Below are 23,252 nucleotides of genomic sequence, written 5' to 3'. Positions count from 1 at the left end.
ATATTTTAATCATTTAATTATTCTAACCACAAGAGGCAACCTAACTACTGCTTGAAAATAATTTACAGATTATTTTCCTTGTTCAAGATGAAAATCTGGTTGCTGTCGGAATATTTCCATCAGTGGGATTGTGTGATTCCAGCCCTTTCTTCTGGAGAGCAGTGCCCTTTGTGGAAAGGCTTCATGTGATACTTATGCAAATTTCTAAGAGGTCAGAGTGTCCGGGCTTACATTCAGCTTATATTACTGACACGGTGTGGAAACTGAATGGTTAAACACGCTCACAAACAAAAGCAATAATTCTTTGTTAAGAGAATACAAAATATACTAATTTCCTTGAGCTTAACTTGGTTCTCTTGTTATTGCTTAGGTTAGTAGAATATGCATAATAAATACAGTTGTGATGCTGTGTTGTTTTTGAGAGGAAGAGGCAGTGGATTTAGAGTAAGTTTGATGCCTCAGCCCCTCGTTTCTCCATCCAGCTACAAGTCCCCAGTGAACAGCTGTCGACACAAGAAAGACACGGCACACTGCGGCACAGCTGGGCACTGTGGTTGTCAGTCTCCAGCACAGAGGCCCAGAGCTGGCTGGTCATGGAGTCTTAATTGCCATTTTCACCCCTGAGCGACTGCTCAAAGGCAGGGCCGAAGCACAGTGGAAGGGCCCTCATGGTCCGTTCAGCCATTTTCCCATGCTCTGCTAGTTCTGGGGGCGGATGAAAGGTACTGCATACATACATATATCTATGAAAGAAATTCCTCCAGAACATTTCTGTGAATCCTATATAAAATAAATACAGAAGGGTCGGTACTACATTAAGTCTTTGAACCTGACTCTCTGGGCACTGGAAACATTGGAATCCTGTGGTGCGAATGTATTCTTGGCCTAAGCAGCCGCTGAGTCCTGGGCTTCTCGGCAGCTGGCACACAGGACTTCAGACAGACGCACTCTAGGGAACTGGGCTTTCAAGACATGCTCGCTGCTGACAGACACGATTAGTGCGAGGCTTGAAGTGGTTTGTAGTCTCAAATTCCTTTTGGTTTACAAGAATACCCTGTGGTGAGTATGTATTTTAGGACTTCGCTCTCTTCTTTGGTTTTTTTAATGTCAGAAGGAAAGCTGCATGCTACCAGTGTTGGTATACATTTGCTGGATTGTAGACTCTCAGGTTGAAGTTAATAGAAAGGCGTAAGCTGTTCTCCAGCCCATGGTTTGTTTTCCCCATGACCTAGAAGGGCATCTTAAGGTAATCTCCAATATGGGATATCTTCCACTTGTTAAGGAAGAGATTTTGTCATGAAAAATGTGGGGTTGCTGGATATGGGTCAAACTATGTGGTCATTCTGATTTCTATTTATTGTAAAATATGCACATTTTATTTCTTGGTAATATTTACTGTTGAATAAGCTACTGTATAATCAGCTTGTAAAATATGGAGAGGTCTCCCTTAATGCAGGGTAGGTCCTGAGCAGGTTGACCATCAGTACACAGAAGAACATAAAGGTGACCGAGGCAGCCATTCTGCCAATCAAGACCAGTTGAGAGTTAATGGTTTACTGATTCAAGGATTCCCATCCAACAATTTTTTGAAAGAAGCCATATTCCCACTGCAAAAGCTGCAAAATATGAAATGTTGATATTGTAAACAAAAAATGAGTTAGGTAGCATTTTCCCAATTAGAATCACATAGCTTGATCTACAGGAAGTTCTGTTCCAATGGCCATGTGTTAGTGCGCTTTATTTGCACAAAGAAAGACACTTCTCCCATGGCCAGGAACTGGCAATGTTTAGACTGAAACGATTAGGTTTTCATTGACACCTCAAAGATTTTTAAAGGGGCAGAATCTGTGTCTCTGTTAGGGGTGCATTTCAGTTAGGCTGTCTGATTGAAATAGAAAAGGATAATCATAAGGTTGTTGAATTGACCACACTTTTTTTCCTTCTTTATTTTGTGATGTAACAGGTCTCATAGTGTGTAGGGTGAGCATTTTACAGGACTTCCAACAAAATCCAAGTTCCCTGCTCCAAATGGCTGGTCTTCTGGCACAGAGGATACATCTCTTATAGTGGTGCTGTGCCACTAAGGCTTTCAAAGATGCTTGAGGACAATAGTCATGAAATTCTGAATCCTTTTTAAGTCTATTGTTTATCGGCCAAATGCAAGTCTGAATCTTCACAATGTAACACATTGATTTGATGCACTTACAAGAATCATAACAATGTGGCCCTGTATTTTAACTCAAAAGCAACATTCTTCTGGACGGTCTCCAGAGGCTTTGAAACCTCTACAGTCATTAACTGAACTGAAGGAAACAAGATTTTTCAATCAGCTCTGTGACATTTCCAGTAATATTCTGCCCCCACCTCCCACCCCCCACATACACATATTTCTCCTCATTTTAGTGTATAAAGACCACCTGTTTCTAGTTAAAAAAGCCATGTTGATCCTGTAAGCTCACGGTTCTGCCAAGAAATGGCAATGATTGGGATTTGTCCTTGTTCTCGGTGTGTGTACCACACTCCCCCATCGAGCACTACTTATGAGTGGTCCCCTTAAACAGCCACTTGTGAGAGGATGGCTTTTACTACTTCCTTTGCAAGCATGTCAATATCACATCAATTTCAATAACCACTTATCCAGTTGGAGGTCAGCGTGGCCAGGAGTCTGTCCTGGGAAGCACTGGGCAAAGCCAACACCCTGGCTATCTCCAAGCAAAGGCAGGATGAGATCCATCCATTTTCTATTTTGTTCATGCTGTTCAGGGTCCCAGGGGAGCTGTATCCTATCCCAGCATGCAGTGGGAACAAGACAGGATACAACCTGGATGTCCAGGCAATCACAGGGCACACACACGTGCAGACATGCACACCCTGACACCAGGGCCCATTCCAAAGAAGCCACTTAACCTCCCAGCATGTGCTTGGATTGTGGGAGGAAACCAGAGCCTCCAGAGGAAACTGTCCCATCCAGGCTGTATCCTGCCTTGCTCCTGTTGCTTGCTGGGATAGGCTCCGCCCCCCCCCCCCCCCCAACAACACTGTATTGGGTAACACTTTAGAAAATGGAACGGATGGTTCACAAACTTTTTTCTCAGCATTATATTACTGCTGTCAGTATATTTGAATAGGTCTCTTCCAGCTCCGCACAGTGCTTCATCCATTTCCACTCATTTCTGACAAGCCCAGCAGCCCCTGCTGATGACAAGCATTCCTGTGACATGATGCTGCCATATTTTGTCTTGTCAGACTATAAAGCATTTAGTCACTTGTCTACAGCATATCTCATGAAAATTAAGATAATTTGTTTTTCACTGAAGGCTTTATTCTTGTCATTCACTCGCAGAGAACAGATTTGTATAGGGGCCAGGATAGCATTGATATATAAACATCTCATCTTGGACATAAGAACTGTGAAGATCTATCAGAGAACTGATGGCGGACATGTCCAGTTTCCTGCTTGCCTGGTTGCTCAGTTTGAAAGGGTGGTCTGATCTAGGCAGTGTCTGAAGGTGGGTAGTAGTGGGTGGCATGATTCACATTGCTTTTCTTAATAATGGCCTTAGCTGTGCTCAAGCAGATAAGTGACCCTCTCCCGATCTCTGCCTCTCAACCACTTATTTCTCTGATTGGCTTTTAATGCTCCTTGATTTTCATGGTTGATTTTTTTTAGTATTGCTATGTGAATTGTGGCTTGAAATTCAGTATCTGTCCGAGGAAACTTAGTGAGACAGCTGAATTAACTCTGAAGTCAAGTTAAACCTTTCTGATCGCATTCCAACAGAGACCAGTACACTACACTTTGTGTCAGACTCTTCTTTTGCATCTGAACTGATTTACTGTTGCTGTAGCAAGTGGTGGAATACTTACACATTTGAGAATTTACTTAAAAAAATGTGTAATATGATTAGCTTTTTTGGTTAATTTCAGAGTAAATTTCAAGTATTAAGTCCTCCTTTGAAGTGTAATGATTATAATTTAAGATGGCAAGCTTGTGGAATGGGAGGTTTGTAAGGGGTGAATACTTTTCCAAAGCTAAGTAGATCTTATGGTTAAATAGTTTAATAGTTCACTGTTACAATAAGGGTACAAATGTGGGACAATAATAACTAATGTTTGTAACAGAAAAATTTCAGCAATAACTGTTTTTTCTTTCACCATGTCTCCATGGATACTTGCTTAGTTTCTAAGCATGCTGCCCTTGACCTTGTGCACTAAATCTTGGCGGATGATAAGAAACTTCCTACAGTCTCCTTGGATAGTTCTTGTTATTCAAACAAATTACAAGGCTATTTTAATGTGAAGACTTTGTGAACACATTTTATGATGCAGTGTGCACTTAACCCACTTCAAACCAGTCTGATCCTTAAATCACAGAATCACAGAGAGAGAGAGAGAGAGAGAGAGAGAGAGAGAGAGAGAGAGAGAGAGAGAGAGAGCAAGCGATAACTTTATTGGCCCCTGGAGCAGTTGGGGTTAAGGGCCTTGCTCAGGGGCCCAGCCGAGTAGGATTCCTCTGCTGGCCGCAGGATACAAACCGGCAACCTTCCAGCCACAGGCGCAGATCCTTAGCCACAGAGCCACCGCGCTGCCATCCATGGATCATCCATCCATTTTCTAACCTCTTCATCCAATAGAGGGTTGCCGAGGAGCTGGAGCCTGTCCCAGCATGCAATGGATGCCAGGCAGGATACACCCTGAACAGGAAACCTGTCTATCACAGGGCACACTGACACAGAACCTCATACCCTCACACAAGAGCCAGTTTTCTCAGAAATCAATTAAATTACCAGTATGTCAGTATCCTTACGTATTGTAATCAGTCTGTCTCCTCTTCTGAAATACTCTGCAGATATTGAAGAGAGTTTTTCCACGTCTGACTGGAGTCCATTGTGTTCTCCTTTTACTAGAAAGGCATATGTGTTGCTTGATGGTCAGACTAGGGTAGTTATGGAGATAGTACTTGTGTTCCCTGAACGGTTACTTTATTTGTTTTTTGGAAACAGTAAATATGGAGAGGCTGAAAAAAAGGTATTGGTGGTTATGCTTCACACTGATCCCTGCAGTATAAGTATCTTTTCACCCCTGAAAAGTTCATTTTCTCCAGCTTGTACACATTACACATAATACAGAAACTGGTCAGGATGTTATCTTGTATGAAAAGTGACAGCTGCCAGATTAATTATCCTTGTAATTACACAGTTACACAACTGGGGTGGATGTTTCTGTCACATGTTACATCTTTTGCAAGTTTTCTAGAGGAGGGAGATGGGAATGCACCCCTGGGACAACAGAACAGACAAGTGATTCAAATGATTTTTCAAACAGTTTCAAACAGTAGTGTGAATATAAAGCACATAATTATGAATCAGTATACTTCTTTACAAATAACAAAAGTAGCAATAATCAACACCACTTATACCTTTGTCAACAATTCTGTTATTGACCACATTAATAATGAGTTGAACAGACACTTGAAGCGTCTGGAGAGATGGGGGAGGGGGGAAGGTATGTGCTGAATCGTACTGTGTTTATATAATATGTTTATGTGTCCTAAAATTACCCTTACCTTTACATGTCTTTCTTTTAAACCTATGAAAAGGTTGTAAGCTCAGTAATTTTCATTGCAGACAGTTAAATAAGTGCAAAGCGACAACAAACCCTGGTCCCCCTCTTTTTTTGCATTTGAAACACCAGCTCAGCCATTGGAAAACAAGGGAGTACTGTGAGTTTCAGTCAATTCCTGTGCAGATCAGAATGCTTCCTTAACAAATGAAAACAAAGAAATACAAAATGACTTCAGCACAACCTGAAAAACTCTCTCTTGCGTTAATAAGCAGTGACTCTCCAGGGGAAAATTGAACCCAGAGATGTTTTGATATCGTGGTCTGTAAAGCCTGGAAAGAAGAACTGTGTTATAATAAATTGCAACTAAAGGATGGGACAGCCCTACATCAGAAAGTACTTGCTTCCCAACATGTTTGGAAGGTCCCACAGTGTTGGTCAGTTTTAGGGGAGAGAGTCATATTCAGTGTTCTGAAGAGGAAGGAGAATGATATTTGACAGGAATACTTAGGCATTCTCTTTGTAATTTCACTGTGGTCTCAGCCACAAAGTTAGGTTAAAGGAATCCATCCCTACCTACCACATTACACTTAATGATAGTGTATCCATATGATGAATGTTATGGCACAGCCTTCAGCCAGCGTTTTGTAAAATAGAAAGCAGGCAAGGCAGACCGGTGGAGGTTCATCTCTTCAGGATGTCCAGGTTTTGTCTGGCTATTAATCCCAGCCAGGCACAAAACAGTGCACTTTTTGGTAACTAAGAATGCAGGGTTTCTACCTTCCCTAAGTCATTATGAATAAAATCAGCATAATTAACAATTAGCCATTCTGAATTAAATGGTGTGAAAATAAAATAATTCATTTTGCATAAGAACATATGAAAGGGTACAAATATAAGAAGGCCATTAAACATCTCACTTCTTTGCTAGTTCATCCAACGATCTCATTCAGCTGTTTTTTAGAAGAGGCTAAGGTATCAGTTTTGATCCTGTAGATAATTTATTCCAAACACACAATTCTTGGTGAAGATTCTCCTTTTCTGTTTTAAAAGCACTTTTGATTTGTTTCCATTTGTATTGTGTGGTTTATATTTCGCTGTTTATAAACTGTTCAATTTTGAAAATTCATCCCCTTCTTTAAATCTGTCAACACATTCCTTTAAGAACAGGAATATATCGGTTTGTTCTTCTCTAACCAGAGTGCAGAGCAACAATATTGTTATTCTAACAGGGTGATTCTAACATAGTGAAATATGCAATTTTAATATAGCGTCCTCTGACTTAAACTTCACACTTGTGACTATTTCCTAACATTCTGTTTGCATTACTATTACTTTCCTGCATGGTGTGAAATGTGATGAGATTTTGGTGAAAATCATCACTATAGACACCTGTCTTTCACACAGATGTCTCAAATTCAAGTTTAGTTTTAAGTACTTTTTCCATAATCGAACATATTCTAGAAATACATTTCTTTATGGATGGGTGATACTCGACAATTAATCAGCATACCTTTCCTTTGCGTAGTCTGAGACATAGTATCACGCTGGTAAACACTTAAGTGAAAAGTTCACTTTAATACAATATATTGGCCATTTTTCTTTTCTCATGAACCACTTTAATTGATTAACTCTGAGACCTTTCAGTGTGTCTTCTATTGTTGTCTTGCTGTTGTAATAATGTTATAGTTTTAAAAACGGAAATCGTCAAAATTAGTATTGGTTTTCTCTTGATTATTGATTCAGTTTTTACCTCTTAAACTTTTTAGGATTCGAAGCTGAGCAGACCTGACTGTTTTTTACAATGTGGGTATTTATAAAACCCGTATACTGACTAGGAGTAGCAGTCCTAACTGTGTTGGTCATAGTAAGCCACCGCTGTTCCGACATGCCTTTCTTAAAATACTGGGTTCTGCTACAAGAGCCAGCTTGGAGGAATGAAAGAAAACCACAGCGTGAATCTGCAGCAGAGCATCCATCCACTTCAGCGGTAACACCTGGCAGTAATGTCTGCGTTAACGAGAGATTTAGACATTTTAGGTTACAAAGGAATGCACTTCCATTGGTTGAGGACTCCACGGAAACTCACAATATTTTGGTCATGAAACGATTAAGAAAAATTGCATCTGGAAGATAGCCTCCATTAGGACATAGATTGAGAAATGAAAACTGACCCAATTGGATCAATTCTGTTTGAAGGAGAGACTATTTAGAGGTGGAATTTTGGTTTAATGTTACCGAGGATATGGAAAAGGGGGCTTTCAGCAAGTCACTAATATGTTAAAAAAAAACTCTGTTTCATAATCATATATTATAATTATTTATTATTTTTTTACAGACATTTTTATAACAGAGGGAACTTGGAAAGTTTTTAAAATGTGATTTGACATTCAGATATATTATTGGCGACTTCCGAAACTGCTGTTCTACAAATAAAGGCAAGCAATAAATCGGTGGTTATGAACTATGTCATCAAAATCATTTTTCAGTTATTCAGATGGAAGACCGCGGGTAAAGATTTTTTTTTTGGATCGAGTGTTGGTACTTCCTGCTGCATCTGTGTCGAACTAAACAACTTTAACCTACTGCAGTACAGTAAGAAAAAGTAGCCCAATGGTTAAACATTATTATTTCTGTGACAAAGCTTCACATTCACAGAACACAAATATGTATTGTACGCTTATGTCTGTGTTCCACAGTAGCTTACTTTATCTGACTTCACTACAGAGTCATCCATTGTGTGGAGTTAGGGCAAGCAGCAACAGGACTGAAACACAGAAATCCATCAGTCAGAACACAAGTAGCATCCAAGCTGCATTGCTTACAATTGCTCATGTGTCACCAGTGGAAAAGTCTGAATATTTTATTTTCTTTCCTTTGTTGTGCTTTGTTAGGGAGAAAAGTAAATTGTTGGTATGGATTTTAGTCATCTGGTGTGCCATGGTATTTCATTTTTAATTTCTAACATTATGTATTCTGTGTGAAGGGGATACATTCAGGTAGGGGCCAAAAACCTGGAAGCAGCTGGGTAAATCAGGGACACCAAGCATATCGCAAGCAAGAGTGGCCACACAGGTCTGATTTATTCATTAGTTAAATAACATCCCAGAATGTCTAGGGTCATGTGTAAAAATGCTGGCCTGTAATTATGGCCAGCAGGACCTCTGTAACTGTGAAAGAGGGGTGTTTATCCTTGAGTTTTTAGCAGGAACTTCAGTGACCAAGACAGCTGAACTTGCTGATAAGCAACCGTCTCTAAGGTCACGTCTGCATGGAGCTGAGAGAGAAAGACGTCATGTGCAAAGGGCAACAGTGGGCAAAAGCACAAACTTCAGGAAAGTTGGATCCATGCATTAATTTGGAGGGCAAAGGCGAACGAGTGAGCAACTGCAGATCACTTGTCTGCACTTTTAACCTGGGGAGTTTCATTTCTTTCCTGCCTTCAGGGGTGTCTTGCAGGAAGTGTGCTTTCTTAGTGATTTGATGGTCTTGACACTGATGTTATCTGTATGTCATGGCCTTCCCATCGCCAGATCCAAATCCCATTGAGTATTTAAGAACGATTCTGGGATAACACCCGAGACAGACTTTTCCACCTACTGTAGATCAACAAGGTGTGATTTGCCTGACTTTCTCATGGAACATCTGTATCCTTCCTGCAGAATTCCGGATGCTGGTGAACTATCTCACAGTGTATATAGGTCGTGCTGGCTACACATGGTGGCCTAATGTTCTATTATTAAGGGACTTTGCATAGGTAGTTTCATTTTTCTGTCCACTAATGGTAGGTAAATGTTAAAATTTCAAGAGGTTTTTTAGTGTCCACCCAAATTGCTGTGTTAACTTTGTATCATAACACGGCTTTTTAGATCACCACTTTAAGGAAAGCAGAGGGTGTCGTTGAAAGAGAAAGTCTGACAAATAATGTACTCTCACCCCTGCCTCTCCTGATAAGAGACAGAAAGATCGGCTTGCATCATAAACTGCTGTGTTTTTAAAGGTAGAGTATTAAATATTTGGGCCTTTAAAACGTGTCAATGCCCTCCTTTTGCTTTATTTTTGCAGGGAAAGATGTCTTGAGGAAGCCCTTCCCAGCCGAGACATCAAAGTAAGACGAGCGGGTTTTTTTGCTGCCAATGTTCGCCGCAGAAAGCCCTTGCAGGGATAGCAGCCGCAGAGGCCCAGAGGCACTCTTCTCCACCCCCTCCTCCCTCCCGTGACGCCGCCCCCGATCCCGCGAGCATGTCCATCACCCTGAAGCAAGTCTTCAACAAGGACAGGACCTTCCGGCCGAAGCGCAAGTTCGAGCCGGGCACCCAGCGCTTCGAGCTGCACAAGAAGGCCCAGGCCTCCCTCAACTCGGGGGTCGACCTGAGAGCCGCGGTGCAGCTGCCCCACGGGGAGGACCTGAACGACTGGGTGGCCGTGCACGTCGTGGACTTCTTCAACCGCATCAACCTGATCTACGGCACCATCTGCGAGTTCTGCACGGAGAAGACCTGCCCCGTGATGTCGGGGGGTCCCAGGTACGAGTACCGGTGGCAGGACGACCACAAATACAAGAAACCCACTGCCCTCCCAGCCCCGCAGTACATGAACCTGCTCATGGACTGGATTGAGGTTCAGATCAACAATGAGGACATCTTCCCCACGAGCATAGGTGAGTACAGTCGGCGAGGATAGCTGGCCTGTGCAGATTAAGAAAACGTAATCATGTTGTAGACACATTATTATAGGGATTCAGCCCTGACCTGCTTTGGCGGAGAGGACGATCATAGAGAACAGGCCAAAGGCAGGTTTTGCAGCTCCACAAAGACAGGGGTTTTGTTGACCTTCTTGGTTACTGAGGCAGGTGCGGTTCACCAAGAGGAGATCAGCAGAGTGAGAGAGATGGCAGGTGGAGAGAAAGGGGGGGAGCGCAGTTTCCCTTAGCTTGCCACGCAGTGCCAAGAGGGCGAGCACTAAGGGAGCCCCCTTATACAGGGTAAGGGAGGGGGGAGGGAAAGATCAAGGGGCAACGGCACAGTCTATAACTCTGGGGGTGGAGTGCTACAAAGTAACTGATGTGAGCTTAACTAAAGAAAACAAGAGTGTCTTTTGTATTCCTGGTCAGTTTAATTGTATTTATATACTATATAATATAGTCACGGGTATGACCAGCATAATAAATTTCCACCTACACGGGGAACGATCTGTTAAATCAGTGATGTGTTTTCATCTGTTCTTATAGCAATGGACAGTGTTATGTTTGACAAAAATGAGTAATATACAGTATTTAAGGAGTATGTTTCATGGGGTTTCTTGGGAAACTTTTTTAAAGCAATTAAACCTATAATTGTATTGCTTTTTGCAGACATTCTCTTGTGGCATTCAAACATGGAATTTGTCATTGGGAAATTCTCATTTAACTTCTCTGAAGCACTTGTGCTTGAACATTGTCACTTTTCAAAAGTAAATCTTTCTAAAGTGTTGAAAGATTCACAGTGCTTGTTTTGAAAGTCCTCTTAGATTCTCAGAGTCTCAAAAATGCAGAATAATGTGTCGAAAGCAAGGCCCCCTCCTCTGTTTTGGCTGAGGGAAACTGGGAGCTGTTATCAGGGGTTGAAGAATGCTTTCATCTTCACATGAAAAGCCAGGTGGAGCCAGTATAATCAATAATTGGGACCCTTTATTGTGGGAGTGCACATTGTGTTTTACTTGGTTAGAGAGCCTGGATGTTTCTGCTTTGATGTAGTGATGTAGATGTTTCCTCAGTTGAACTCTGCTCCAGTGTTTCCTCCCTTGGAGCTATTTAAGCCTCACCTGGGTTAACCATTACAACTATTTCGCAGTCCTGCGTCTTGAGAGTTGTTGGGCTGAAGCTGGGTTTTGAATGTCATGGCCAGGCAGGGGCCTGTGAAGGCCTTAACGTGAAGAGCCATATGTACAGTTAACAGGTTAATTCTTCTTCATGCCAACTTTGTGTAAGGCAGCAACATGTTTGCACATCTTGTCTGTCATCACAGCGATAGCCTATATTTTTCATTCCATCTGCATAACAGATGCCTTTACTATCTTCTGCTGAAATGCTGTTACATGTTTTTGTTTTATCAAAATAAGCTGACTAGACTGCTAAAGTGCCTCCTTTACTAGGGTGTCTGCTAATGTCATGTCTTCAGAATGTCTGAAATTCTGCAGCTAGTGTCCTCACTAAATCTGTTCTGCTTCATCCTACAACTTCTGTCCTGTGTTGATTACCCTGGTTCTCTGTGAAATTCAGATTGGACAGGTGTTTTGCTCAGTGGTTAACTTTGCTGCTTCAACAGTGCTGGGGCCCAGAGCTCAATTGTTGGACTGTGATCCGTGTGGTGTTTGTATGTTCTCCCTGTGTTTGCGTGGGTTTCTTCCCACAGGCCGAAGGCATACTGGTAGGCTAATAGGCTTCTGGGAAAAGTGGCCCTGGTGTGAGTGTGTGCCCTGCGATGGACTGTCCAGGGGGGAGCCTGTTTAAACCCATTGCTTGTCATGGCTCTGGCTCCCCTGCAGCCCTGAATTGGATGAAGAGGTGAGAGAATGGATGGATGGAGGTGTTTTCCTGCTCACGTACAAGGCTCTGAATAGTCTAGCTCCAAGTTATATCAAGGGATTATTGCATGAGTACAGTCCTACACTTAATCTGAGATCTGCAGATTCAGATCTTTTTATTCTAAGTTACAGACACAATGGATAGTAAAGCCTTCTGTTCTGTGGACTTTTCCAATACTTCTTGTCAAATGCATTAGAGGCTTAACAACTATTTTTTAAATTCTCCTATAGACCTATATTACTGCACCTTTTAATGTTTAATTTAAATTTACTCTTGATTTTATAAGTCATCTTACTGTGCTCTTTTTTTATACGTGTTATGTGTTCATGTCCTATAATGCACTGTGAGTTTTTTAAAAGTCCTTATAAGTGGCGCATTACTATCGTTATTATAATGTCGGGAGGTCAGCAGCAGTTCTGTTTTTTTTTCAGACAAGGACATGAAAATACATTAGTCCACAATCCGTACAGTACTATCGCACCTCACCTTTTTAACAGGGCCGTTTTTTTATACAAATGGTGATGACCGCAAAATTTTAAAACGCATGACTGAAGTTGATTCTGTTGTTGTTGGTTTTTGTGTACGTGCACATTTGCTCTGCCAGAGACAGATGGTTAATTGGTCGCTTGAACATTAGCGAATCCAAAGCGCCATAAGTTGATTTTCTCTCGGGAACAGAACATAAAAGCCAGCAGTCCTGTGCAATCCAGTCTGTGGCAGATAAAAACAAACAACAAAAACGCAATGAAAAGAGGCCAAAACAATAGTAAAGGCTTTATCACCCTTCGGCCTTAACCATTACATCTGGCAATCGCAATTCAGTGTGCCTGCTCCAGGTGGCCATCGCTCACAGGTATTGCTCTTACCTCCAGCCTTGTATTATTAAAGGGTATTTGATCTCAGAAGCATGGGCTCACTCCCAGTGCAGCGCCTGCAGGAAACCAGATAGCACAGCCTTTGTTGGCTTTTGCCCTGTAATAACACCATTCACTAACAGGCCCTGTTCATTTGGAGTTTTTTCAATGATTTTTATAGGTTTCCCTGTGCTCCTCTCTTCACATAAATTATTCACCTGAGGCCATGTGTGCAAGCCTTACTTCTGTTTCTATTAAGGAACCTATGTTTTATTTACAAAAAAAAAGGATTTATGGGTTATATCCCATTTTCTTATTTACAATAGTATTTGAGAAGCTTCTGAGAACACTAGAGGTGCATGTGATTGGGGATTGGGGATATAAGTTAAACTTCAGTCGGAACTTGATACTTTGCCTGTATTCTGTTTTTTGCCTTTTATTTCAACATTTTTAAATTGGCAGCAGAGATTTTTTTAGACTCTCTGACTGCTCATTTATTTAGTTTTTGTTGTATTTTTTTGTAATCAGCTAGCCAGAGTTATGGCATTTTGGAAAACCGGGTTACCCTTGTTAAGTGGTGTTTGTTGAGCAGTATGTGAAATATTCTAAATGAATTCCTCTGTGCTGTTACCAAGGACACTGCGCTTTAGACGGTGCCTTCTTTCAGATGAGATATTGGACGAGTCCTGACTACTTTTAGTCATTGAAGATCCCTACCCCAGTGTCCTGGATGAATTCCCTTTAATCCTTGTCTACCTGACGTTTCCCCCTGATTCCGCTTATGAAGCAGTTCCCCCTTCTGTGCCTGACCTGTTGGAGTCTGTGTTGGCAAATAATGACCATTTGATGTCACTCAGAAAGGTTGTGCTCTTCAGTGGTGAAGTGGATCAGGAATTCCGTGAAGCATTTTGAAATCCTTCTGGGTGAAAAGCCTTTTAAAATGCAAGAAATTAATTGTTGTTGTTTTACAACAGCTGGAATGCAGGCAAACAATGGATAGGAGGAGTGCTAAGGCATTGAAACTCTTAGCAGTGTCAGCAGAAAAAGATTAACTAGGCAGCCAGCTGGCATTCCTCTGGAACCTGCAGTTTACTTGTTTGTTGCAGAGCACTGTTGTAGAACACAGCAGAAACATGTCCAGATCGCTCCAGACGCCCTCTACCTAACAGAGGCTGTGGCAACATTCCTGGTATTTTCTTTTGTTAGTTAGAGGATCAATTATCATCGTCCTCATCAGATTACACCCCGGAGTGTGACGTAATGTAGCACCTTAAAGGGCGCTTTGTGTAAATAAGTGAAGAAGAGATTCTCAGAAATCTCAAAGAACCTTCTCAGAAGTCCCCTAGGCACGGGAACTCAAGACTGCGCAGTGCTGAGAAACGTTATAGATATTCATGAAACTCTAATTAAAAAAATTGAGATGACCTGATTAAACATTTATAACGCAAAAACATAAGATGCTATGGATTGGTTAATTAACAAAGTGATCCGCCATTGTGTATTCTCTTCAAATGAATATGTATGCAAACCCTAAGATTAAGTAACTGGTAGCAGCAGTGACTTTGACTGCGCGTTATGTTTGCCAGTCTCTCTCATCGGCTCTTTTCTTTTCGGCCGATTCCTCCTTACAGAACTCATCCAGGCTTGTGGCACCTCACTTCCGGTCCTGTCGTAATGTTTCAATGGGGTTGAGGTTTGGAGTTCGTCTTGGCCGTTTCAAAACGTGACATTTATTTCTCTTCTGCTGTTCTGTTGTATATCTGTTGGTATATTTAGGATCACCGTTCAGTCTCGTGACCCACTGTCGTCTGAATTTCAGCTGAGGATGGCCTGACATTCTCCTCCAGAATGGGCCGATGCCAAGCAGAATTTATGGTTGTGTCAATGCTGGCAACCCAGCAGCTTCAAACCATGGATCTCCCACTAGCATACTTGACTGTTGGGATGAGTTTGTTCTGTTGAATGGTTTTTGCCACAAACTATGTTTCTTATTGTGGCCAGAAAATTAACCTTTTGACTCATCTGTCTACAGAACATTCTCCCAGTAGTCTCGTGAATCGTTCAGGTGCACCTTGGCAGCATTCTTTTTAGTGAGCAACCGTTTCTTCCATTTGTTCACTGACAGTGGACAGAGCTTCAAATTTACTTCATTTGAACTTTTTTTGTCGCCTTCATAGAATCCATCATCTATTGTTGTGCATGTGCAGATTGCTTTACATTTCATCCACAGCAAGAGGGGGCAGAACAACTACAACATTCAAAACCAAGTGGTTCATGATGATTTTTCATCTGTGCCATGTACTGTATATGTAATAGAAGCAGATAAGCAAGATCTTTCATGTTCAAGGTGAGCATTGCATAATCTCTAGACATATCATTTACTGTAAATGAGACAGATACCACTTCACTGCTGAGTCTGTAAGCTAAGATTCAAGACATTCAAGACTTTTCTTTTCCTTTTAGCATGGAATAGACTGCTCCTCTGAGGCCTACGCATGCTGACACAGCTCCCTGCCCAAGCTTCTACAAAGGAAAAGAGTTTATATACTACAAGTGTATATAACACAGCTTTAACTAGTAAACATCGTGATTGTTGTGTTTTCAAACATTTGAAAAGACCTTATCAATACAGTCCAGTTAAGACTCGTGCCACCAAATAATAATAATAATAATAATTGCTTACACTTATATAGCGCTTTTTCTGGACACTCCACTCAAAGCGCTTTACAGGTAATGGGGACTCCCCTCCACCACCACCAATATGCAGCATCCACCTGGATGATCCACCTGGACCAAAGAGCTATGGTACAGTACCTGGCCAAAAGAGGAAAAGGCTTTGCTGTGCTCCAATTCTCTGTCCAGTTCACCTCAACAGCGCCAGCAGTGTTTTCTGACACGTTGAGTCGTAGTGGCTGGGCAGGGTCATCTCTGCTTATTCCAAATAAGATTGGACAGAACTACAAAGTGTCTTAAGTAAGAGTTATGATTTCTCACATGGGGGAGAAGAGGGTGTAAAACAAGCTTCTGTGAGTTTTGATACTGTAAGGAAGTCATTTGCTAAAGCAAATTGTTAACAGCTTTGTGTATCACAATGAATGTGAGGGAAAAGAAGAAGTTTTAACTCTCTTTTCTTATTCGCCATGTAAAATCTCATATTTGTTTTTGTATGCTAAAGGTTTTTTTTTACTTTAAAAAAAAGGTATTGATTCAAGCTTCACACTGAACTGATGTGCCAGGAACGAGTGTTCACAGCTACGTTCTTGGTAGTGGTTGTTAATTTTAGCTACTGCTAGAGGCTGATGGTGTTAGTTGTCCATGCATGAGGAACTTCAGGCTAATTAATTAAGTTCTGTCAAAACGTTTTCTCATTTGCTGGTTTTTGAATCTGTGAATGGTGAAGTCGTCCACCAGTGACCACCACTGATTATGACTGTCTTAGGTCCTGGATTGTAAATGGTCTTGCTGTGTTGAAAGCCTCCAGTTCAGAGCTATTTCAGGACTGCCATTACATTGCAAGACATTAATGTTTAAACATTGTATTAAGGATTAAAGATTAAACATGGATTAAAATGGGTCAGGCTACTAGAAATACCATTTCTAAGTGAAAAATGACTCTTCTAAAATTAACATTTCTTCTTCTGAGCCTTCTAGATACTATTGCTACTTCTGTATACTCTGCTGGGAGAATTCATCTTAACTGTTCAGCGCCATCCAGAAATTACCCAGAAATATTTAACATTAATTAGGCCTATCAAGTGCATTGCCAGTGATGATTGGAAATTGCTCTTTATTTCCTGTTAGGATAGAAGCGAACGCTCAGACTTTATCTTAGACTCTTATAGCTATGTTGCATTTGAAAATAAAACAAATAAAAAGAAAGCACTGATGAGTCACAGTATCCCCAAAGTGGTGTTTTAATAAACATGTTACAATGGTGGTTTGATATGTATTTTTACTATTAAGAGAGGTAGTGATACACTGTGTGGAATGGCATATCAGTACACCAGGGAGCTGCCTCAATGGACAAGCTGTACAGGTTTAATTCTACAGTAAAAAGTACAAAGAAGACAAAAAGAAACAACGTTTCTTGAAGTCCATATGTTGAATTCAGTCCAGTTGCACTCATTTAGATCACCTGTTCAGGTGATGGCACGGGCTATGTTGCAGTAAGTCCTCCAAAAGTATAAATCCTGCTAGAATTTTTGTTTTAGGTATGATTTACCATAAAATAACCTTCCATGTAAATGATAGATCACTTCTGCAAAACCTGAAAATGAATATGAGTGTATTTTAGTTGGTTGGAAAATTGCTTTTTTTTTTGCAATAAATTAGATGAAGTATCTATAAAACATGTTGCCTTGTATGTGCCGGTTTCTTGAAAATATTAAAAATACAGCAGCAAAAACTGCTTGGTCTAAAGCATGTTGACAATGTAATAGGGCTGCTTTCGCGTCATTTGAAGTTTTGTTGTGTCGTTCTGAATTGCAGACAGTGATGGGAACATGGTGCTACACACACACTTAAACGTTGCCTCTTTTGTGATGTAAATCGGAGGTTGTGCATGTTACCTTGCGCTTGGTAGTTTCATTGTGGTTTCAAATGTACTTATCATTGCTCATTCATTGTAACCCCGAAATGTAAAAAATAGCATTGCAGCTCGCCTTTAAATAGTTTACAGGTCTAGTTTACTTTTGTGGAGGAACCGGAGTTTTGTGTTGGTGCACTCCATGTACAAGACTCGATGTAGGTTGAGTTTTTCAGGTTTGATGAACATTAAAAACAAAAAAACAGACAATGCCTAAGAGCAGCTGAGCAAGAGCTCCTGCATCGTATCAGATGGTTTCACTGTCATCAGTTCCTGCCAAGATAATGCGGCTGTGCACTTTGAGGTAAACTCCTACTGAACACTGAAATAGTCTTTCTTTATAATTTTACTGTTTAACAATGTACTTGAGCTGGCAAAATACTATATTTATGTAGGTATGCTATGGGAAGGAAAAGTTTGAGAAACACTGGCTTGTTATACAATATATGTTATATATATACTGTACAGAAAAACCGCCCACTGTTTTGTGGGATCAGTTAAGAATGTAAAGATTGTCTCTTCACATTCTAAATTACAGTTTTTTCTGATCAGAAGCACTTTTCATTAAAAAGCCACGTTATTGACTGTAATACTATGCAATTGTACTGGCTGTAATACTGTATCCCGTCGGTTCTGAACATGAGAGTTTGTTACCTTACCTGCAACTACTACTCTAGAGACTAAAGTGGCTGTTGCACTAAAGACATGCTATAAGAACAGCCAGGTTTTGGTTTCTTGAAAACCATTTTGAGGATATAGTTTTTTACTTTGATCAAGGCTTGGAAATTGTCTCGCTAGGCAATTCGTTTTTTAAGGCACTGATATTTGTTCAGGAAAGGTGATTTTCACAAAAATGAGGAAGTTGCAGAGAGAAAAAAGTTCATAGTGTCAATCGTGCCTGGGCAACAAAAATGAGAGCTGTCTTGTTTTACCTGTCTTTAACCAGGTAAGACAAAAATACTATTGTGTAGCTCCTCTTGGATTCCCTGCATGCCTTAGCGGTTTCTAGTTTTCCCTCAGTTTTTTTTTTTCAGGTTTGTTGGATGATCTGCATTTTTAATAGAACATTTTCTAAAATCTAGCAGTTCATTTTGCTGGCATGATGGGGAGGGCGAGCAAAATTAGCTGGAAACAATGCACACCGTAGCCTCCTAAGAGTATTGTGTTCTATGGGCCATCAAATCCTGAGAAGGAATTACAGTGCTGTCCACTGAAAGACTTTTTATTCTCTTTGTATGAGGTGTTTATTTTAATCGTTGTTAAAGACTGATTAACTGGGGAAGGAGCTTGTGATTGGACTCCGTGATCCAGGTGTTGCCGTGACCAGGAATCCACTAGGGCCGGGCTGGGATGAGCATCACACAGTGACTCCTGAGACTTCCCAAGCATCTGCATAGCTGCTACTGTATGTCATCACCAAGAGACATGCCATTCCTCCAGTGAGCACCGACTGTCTCAATCTTTTCTGAGCAGTACAGGAGTTGTCAAAGAGCCTCAGAAGAACAGGCTGTTCTAAATTGGGTGGATGTTCAGTGGATTAGTGTGTAAGCAGGTTAAGATTTGACTTGAGCCTGCTTGGCTGACAGGAAGACAGCCTGGCCATAAAGACAAAACTCTGAAAAAGGGTATTCATTACTCATACTTCCTGTGTACTTAGTTGGGTGTGGTAGAGGGCTAGCCTATCATCTTTGATTGTAAGTAATAAAGTCCATTAACCATGCAACGTTTAAGGAATAAATTACAGTTACCACTTGATTTTCACCAGGTGTGCTTTGTCACACTCTTATTCTTGTGTTAGATTTTAGTCATGACAAATAAAAAAGTTTTGCCTCTTAAGAGCCTCCCCTTAAGAAAAGCAAATCATCTAGAAACAAAAGTGTTTTTTATTCCATTTAAATTGTAAGCAGTCGCGCTGATCTCTAATAATGAATGCTCGAGTAGACAATCCTATTATTATGGTTTGGACTGGGTACTTATTATAATTCTTGAAATGGAGAAGTCCCAGACACAAAATAATATTAATAAAAGGACTGAGAAATGTTGATCCCAGTGTTCTGTTCATCATTCTGTATACTTCTAAATATAACAGCAAAGCTTCAGGGCAGCTAGAGTTTTATTACTGAATGTATGCAGCCTTTTTATTGCAGAAGGTCCCAGAGTAGTTTATGTTTAGGAGGGTACTCACTTCATCTGCTACTGAAACTCAGGACCCACCTAAGCAGCTATTACAGTACGTCCTAAACATGGTCAGTTTATTGTGACATTTAAAAGGGTGGGGTGTTGGCACATGATTATATTCCCTGTACTTAAGTGCTGCCCTTTACATTTTAACCAGTGTAAATTATGTTAAATAATGATGTTGGACTTTTAGGAACCCTGCATGTTATTTAAAAATAATCGGTATGCTATGACATTATTATGTAATGGGCAAATAACTGTATTGATCTAATGCATTCCAAATTAAGTCAATCAGCCCCGAACTCCCAAATTAAGCCAAAGCAAATGATTCCAGAGGAGAAAGAAGAATAATAGGAATCGATGGTATTAGTGAATACTTTCAGTAAGCTTTTTTGGTATGATGCCAAAGTCCTCATGTCTAGCTGTCATACTGCTCATAATGATGGAAATAATGGAAAATTACATTACCAGCTGGTACAAGCGGGTTAACGTCATTTTTTCTTTCTTTTTTTTCTGGAGAGAGTGCTTCAGAGGATATCGAGTTTATTTTCAAGCAGAATGTAGGCACTTCTTTTGGATTATTTTGCCCATTGGATCCGACCAGAGGACACAAGTGGTAAAAGTGCAGAAGTGCATTTACAGCATTTACAGCCGATTCACTCCTGTCCCGTTTAGAACAGGAGGCCCGTCTTCACCCAGAGGGTCGTGGGAGCATACGATAGAACAAGCTACCCAGCCAGCAGCCAGCCAGTATCTGCGAGCCTCCGACTTCAGACAATTTCTGGTTTTCTTGCATCGACGGTACATAAACGCATGTCTTGTGTGCAGTTTTCAGTGTAGAATGATGAAGGATGGAAAGCCTTTCTTGGAGACATCTCTTAGGGCAGAGTTGACGGCCTCTGATTCTGGGTGGAAGAATATATAGAGTGAATTTAACTGTCAGTTCCAGTTTTCTTTGGCAAATGAATGGATTAATGGCCAGTGAACCTTTTTCGTTTCTAAGTGCCAAATTAAGATGTCGTGTTCTAGGTGATTTCCTGCCGATGGTATTCTTAAATAATAATAATGTTTTTTGCTCATTTTGTGTAGAAAAGAAAATTATTCCATTTCTCCTTTACAAACTACCTGCATAGATATCTTTGATGTTTTTTTTTTCACCAGTAGTACTAATATTGTCCATTATGCAAATTTACTATGAATCACAGATGAGTTATGGATCACAATTTAATTTCAAGATTTTTTTTCTTTGAATGCTCTGAACAGTGATCTCTTTCATAAAGTGCAGTCTTCATAACTATCACTTCCACATTTTGATGTTGCTTTTTACCTTTTGAACTAGACAGTGTATACGCTGTACACACACTTTAGGGTAAATAAACCTTTGCTCTGTGTAAAACATATCTTAGTGACACATTTAGTTGCCTGATCTGAAACTGAGCATAACGTAATAAAATAAGAGCATCAGCAGCTGCAGATGAACATGAGTTATTAAATAAGTCTGTTTAAAAACTGATTCAAGTTAAAGCCTGATATATGATTATGCAACTGCATTGTGTTGTTGTAGCTATTTATAGTTGGTATGTAGTGTCTGGAAAAGAAAAACAGCACAGGGATGTGTCTGCACAAACAGTTCAGAGTCTGACTCTAGTCTGAAAAAAATGCAGGTCATCCTGAATCTGTAATTAACACTAACTGTATCATTTGGTCTTCACACTTGGCCAGTCTGGTTCTTCTCCAGTGTGAATTGCAGTTGTAGCTCTACTTGCAGGTTTAAAATACGAGAACATGTTTAAAAAAAGTTAGTGTGTCACCTCAAATATTGAAACCCTGTACTTTCTCACAAGAATGCAATAATAAATGTAACACGCACAAGTACTGTTGTTGGGAATCAAAGATGGCATTTATACTTTTTCTTGCATCTGCTCAGTAGCAACTACTTCTGTAACATCTCTACAAGGATCGGTTTGCTCACAATATGCAGACCCCTATCTGGATTGTCATTTCAGTAATGCCAGAACTGAAACCAAGTTTGTTTGAGACCAAGGACACGCTTAGAGGCTATGCAATTTATGATCAATATGTCAGCTTTTACTTTCATTTGTTATGTAAACACACTGAAAACCATTTGAAAAAACTACCCAGCATAATGTTGTGAAAGAGGGCAGAACAAAGTAGAATTGTCAGCTCTGAATAAAAGAAATCAATGTAGCAAGCAGATTTCAGAAATAAATGACACCTCTGTTCGGCAAATTACTGTCAATGATGTACCAGTGTAATAAAATGTACATTAATTTAAAAAGCGTACGATAAAGACTATTTACATATCTATATAGAATGTGGACCAATTAGTTCCTGCTAGTACAAATAATAATTCCTTACACTTATATAGCGCTTTTCTGGATACTCCAATCTAAGCACTTTACAGGTAATGGGGACTCTCCTCCCCCCACCACCAGTGTGCACCCCCACTTGGATGATGCGACAGCAGGCATAGTGTGCCAGTACACTCACCACACACCAGCTATCAGTGGGGAGGAGAACAGAGTAATGAAGCCAATTCAAGATGGGGATTATTAGGAGGCCATGATTGGTAAGGGCCAATGGGAAATTTGGCCAGGACACCGGGAATACACCCCTACTCTTTTTGAGAAATGTCCTGGGATTTTTAATGACCACAGAGAGTCAGGACCTCGGTTTTACATCTCATCCGAAGGACGGCACCTTTTTACTGTACAGTGTCCTCGTCACTATACTGGGGCATTAGGACCCACATGGACCGCAGGGTGAGCGCCCCCTGCTGGCCCCAGCAGCTCTTCCAGCAGCAGCCTTAGCTTTCCCCAGGAGGTCTCACATCCAGGTTCCTCCGTGGGTTGCCAGTTATGAGTTGCAGGGTGATATGGCTGCTGGCTATTAGCAGCCAGTCTTGTGTGAGTAGGAATCACGATAACCAAAAACCGCAGAAAGAACAAACGTGTCCTGAAGGAGAAGAGGGATGGGAGCCTCTCTGGCTCTAACTGGCAGAGTGCCAGAATTAGTGTGTCACATGTTCAGTTTTTACATGGTGCAACACTGGGGCTGTATACACTCCTTTTCATTCAGAAGTGACAACCTGGCCGCTGCCGCAAAGAGATGGTGGTTTAGCAGGCTAGCCCAGGGAGGAGAGGAGGTCAGGAATTCCAGGCAGGCCGTGTCTGGAAAGCTACAGATTCGGACACAGAGACCATGGGGGGCTGGGGGCAAGGTACCGCAACTGGGGTCTGGCTCGTGATTTACCAGGGCTTTGATCCCGTCTTTCAGTTTCCTGGTAGGAAGGAAGTCGAGAGCGCTGCCTGCTGTAATACACCCTCCCCCGCTCTGCATTCCTTTCTCTCCCCTCCGGACAGAAGTTTTCCTCAGCCTGGCACGTGGAGTCTGCCGTGACACTGTCAGGGCAAACAAGAAGAAAACACACACTTTAAATACTTAATGGCAGAGAGGCTGATTTCCGGATATTATAAAGGTTGTTGTG

The 23,252-nt window shown here is 41.0% G+C and overlaps 1 protein-coding gene across 1 annotated transcript in view; it reads left to right on the top strand.

The window, feature by feature from the left end:
* LOC148673630 (MOB kinase activator 3B) overlaps positions 1-23,252 on the top strand; it is a 50,541-nt gene that overhangs the window by 9,277 nt on the left and 18,012 nt on the right. The window contains exon 2 of the mRNA XM_088630318.1: positions 9,628-10,222. Within this exon, the coding sequence (XP_088486444.1) occupies positions 9,805-10,222 (418 nt within the window). The 5' untranslated portion in view covers positions 9,628-9,804. The remainder of the gene's footprint in view (positions 1-9,627; positions 10,223-23,252) is intronic.

The sequence above is a fragment of the Lepisosteus platostomus genome, chromosome 4 (genome assembly GCF_059453375.1).
Source record: "Lepisosteus platostomus isolate fLepPlt1 chromosome 4, fLepPlt1.hap1, whole genome shotgun sequence".
Lineage (NCBI taxonomy): Eukaryota > Metazoa > Chordata > Actinopteri > Semionotiformes > Lepisosteidae > Lepisosteus > Lepisosteus platostomus.
The sequence above is the reverse complement of the archived record's forward strand: the minus strand, read 5'-3'. Positions and strand labels throughout refer to the sequence as shown.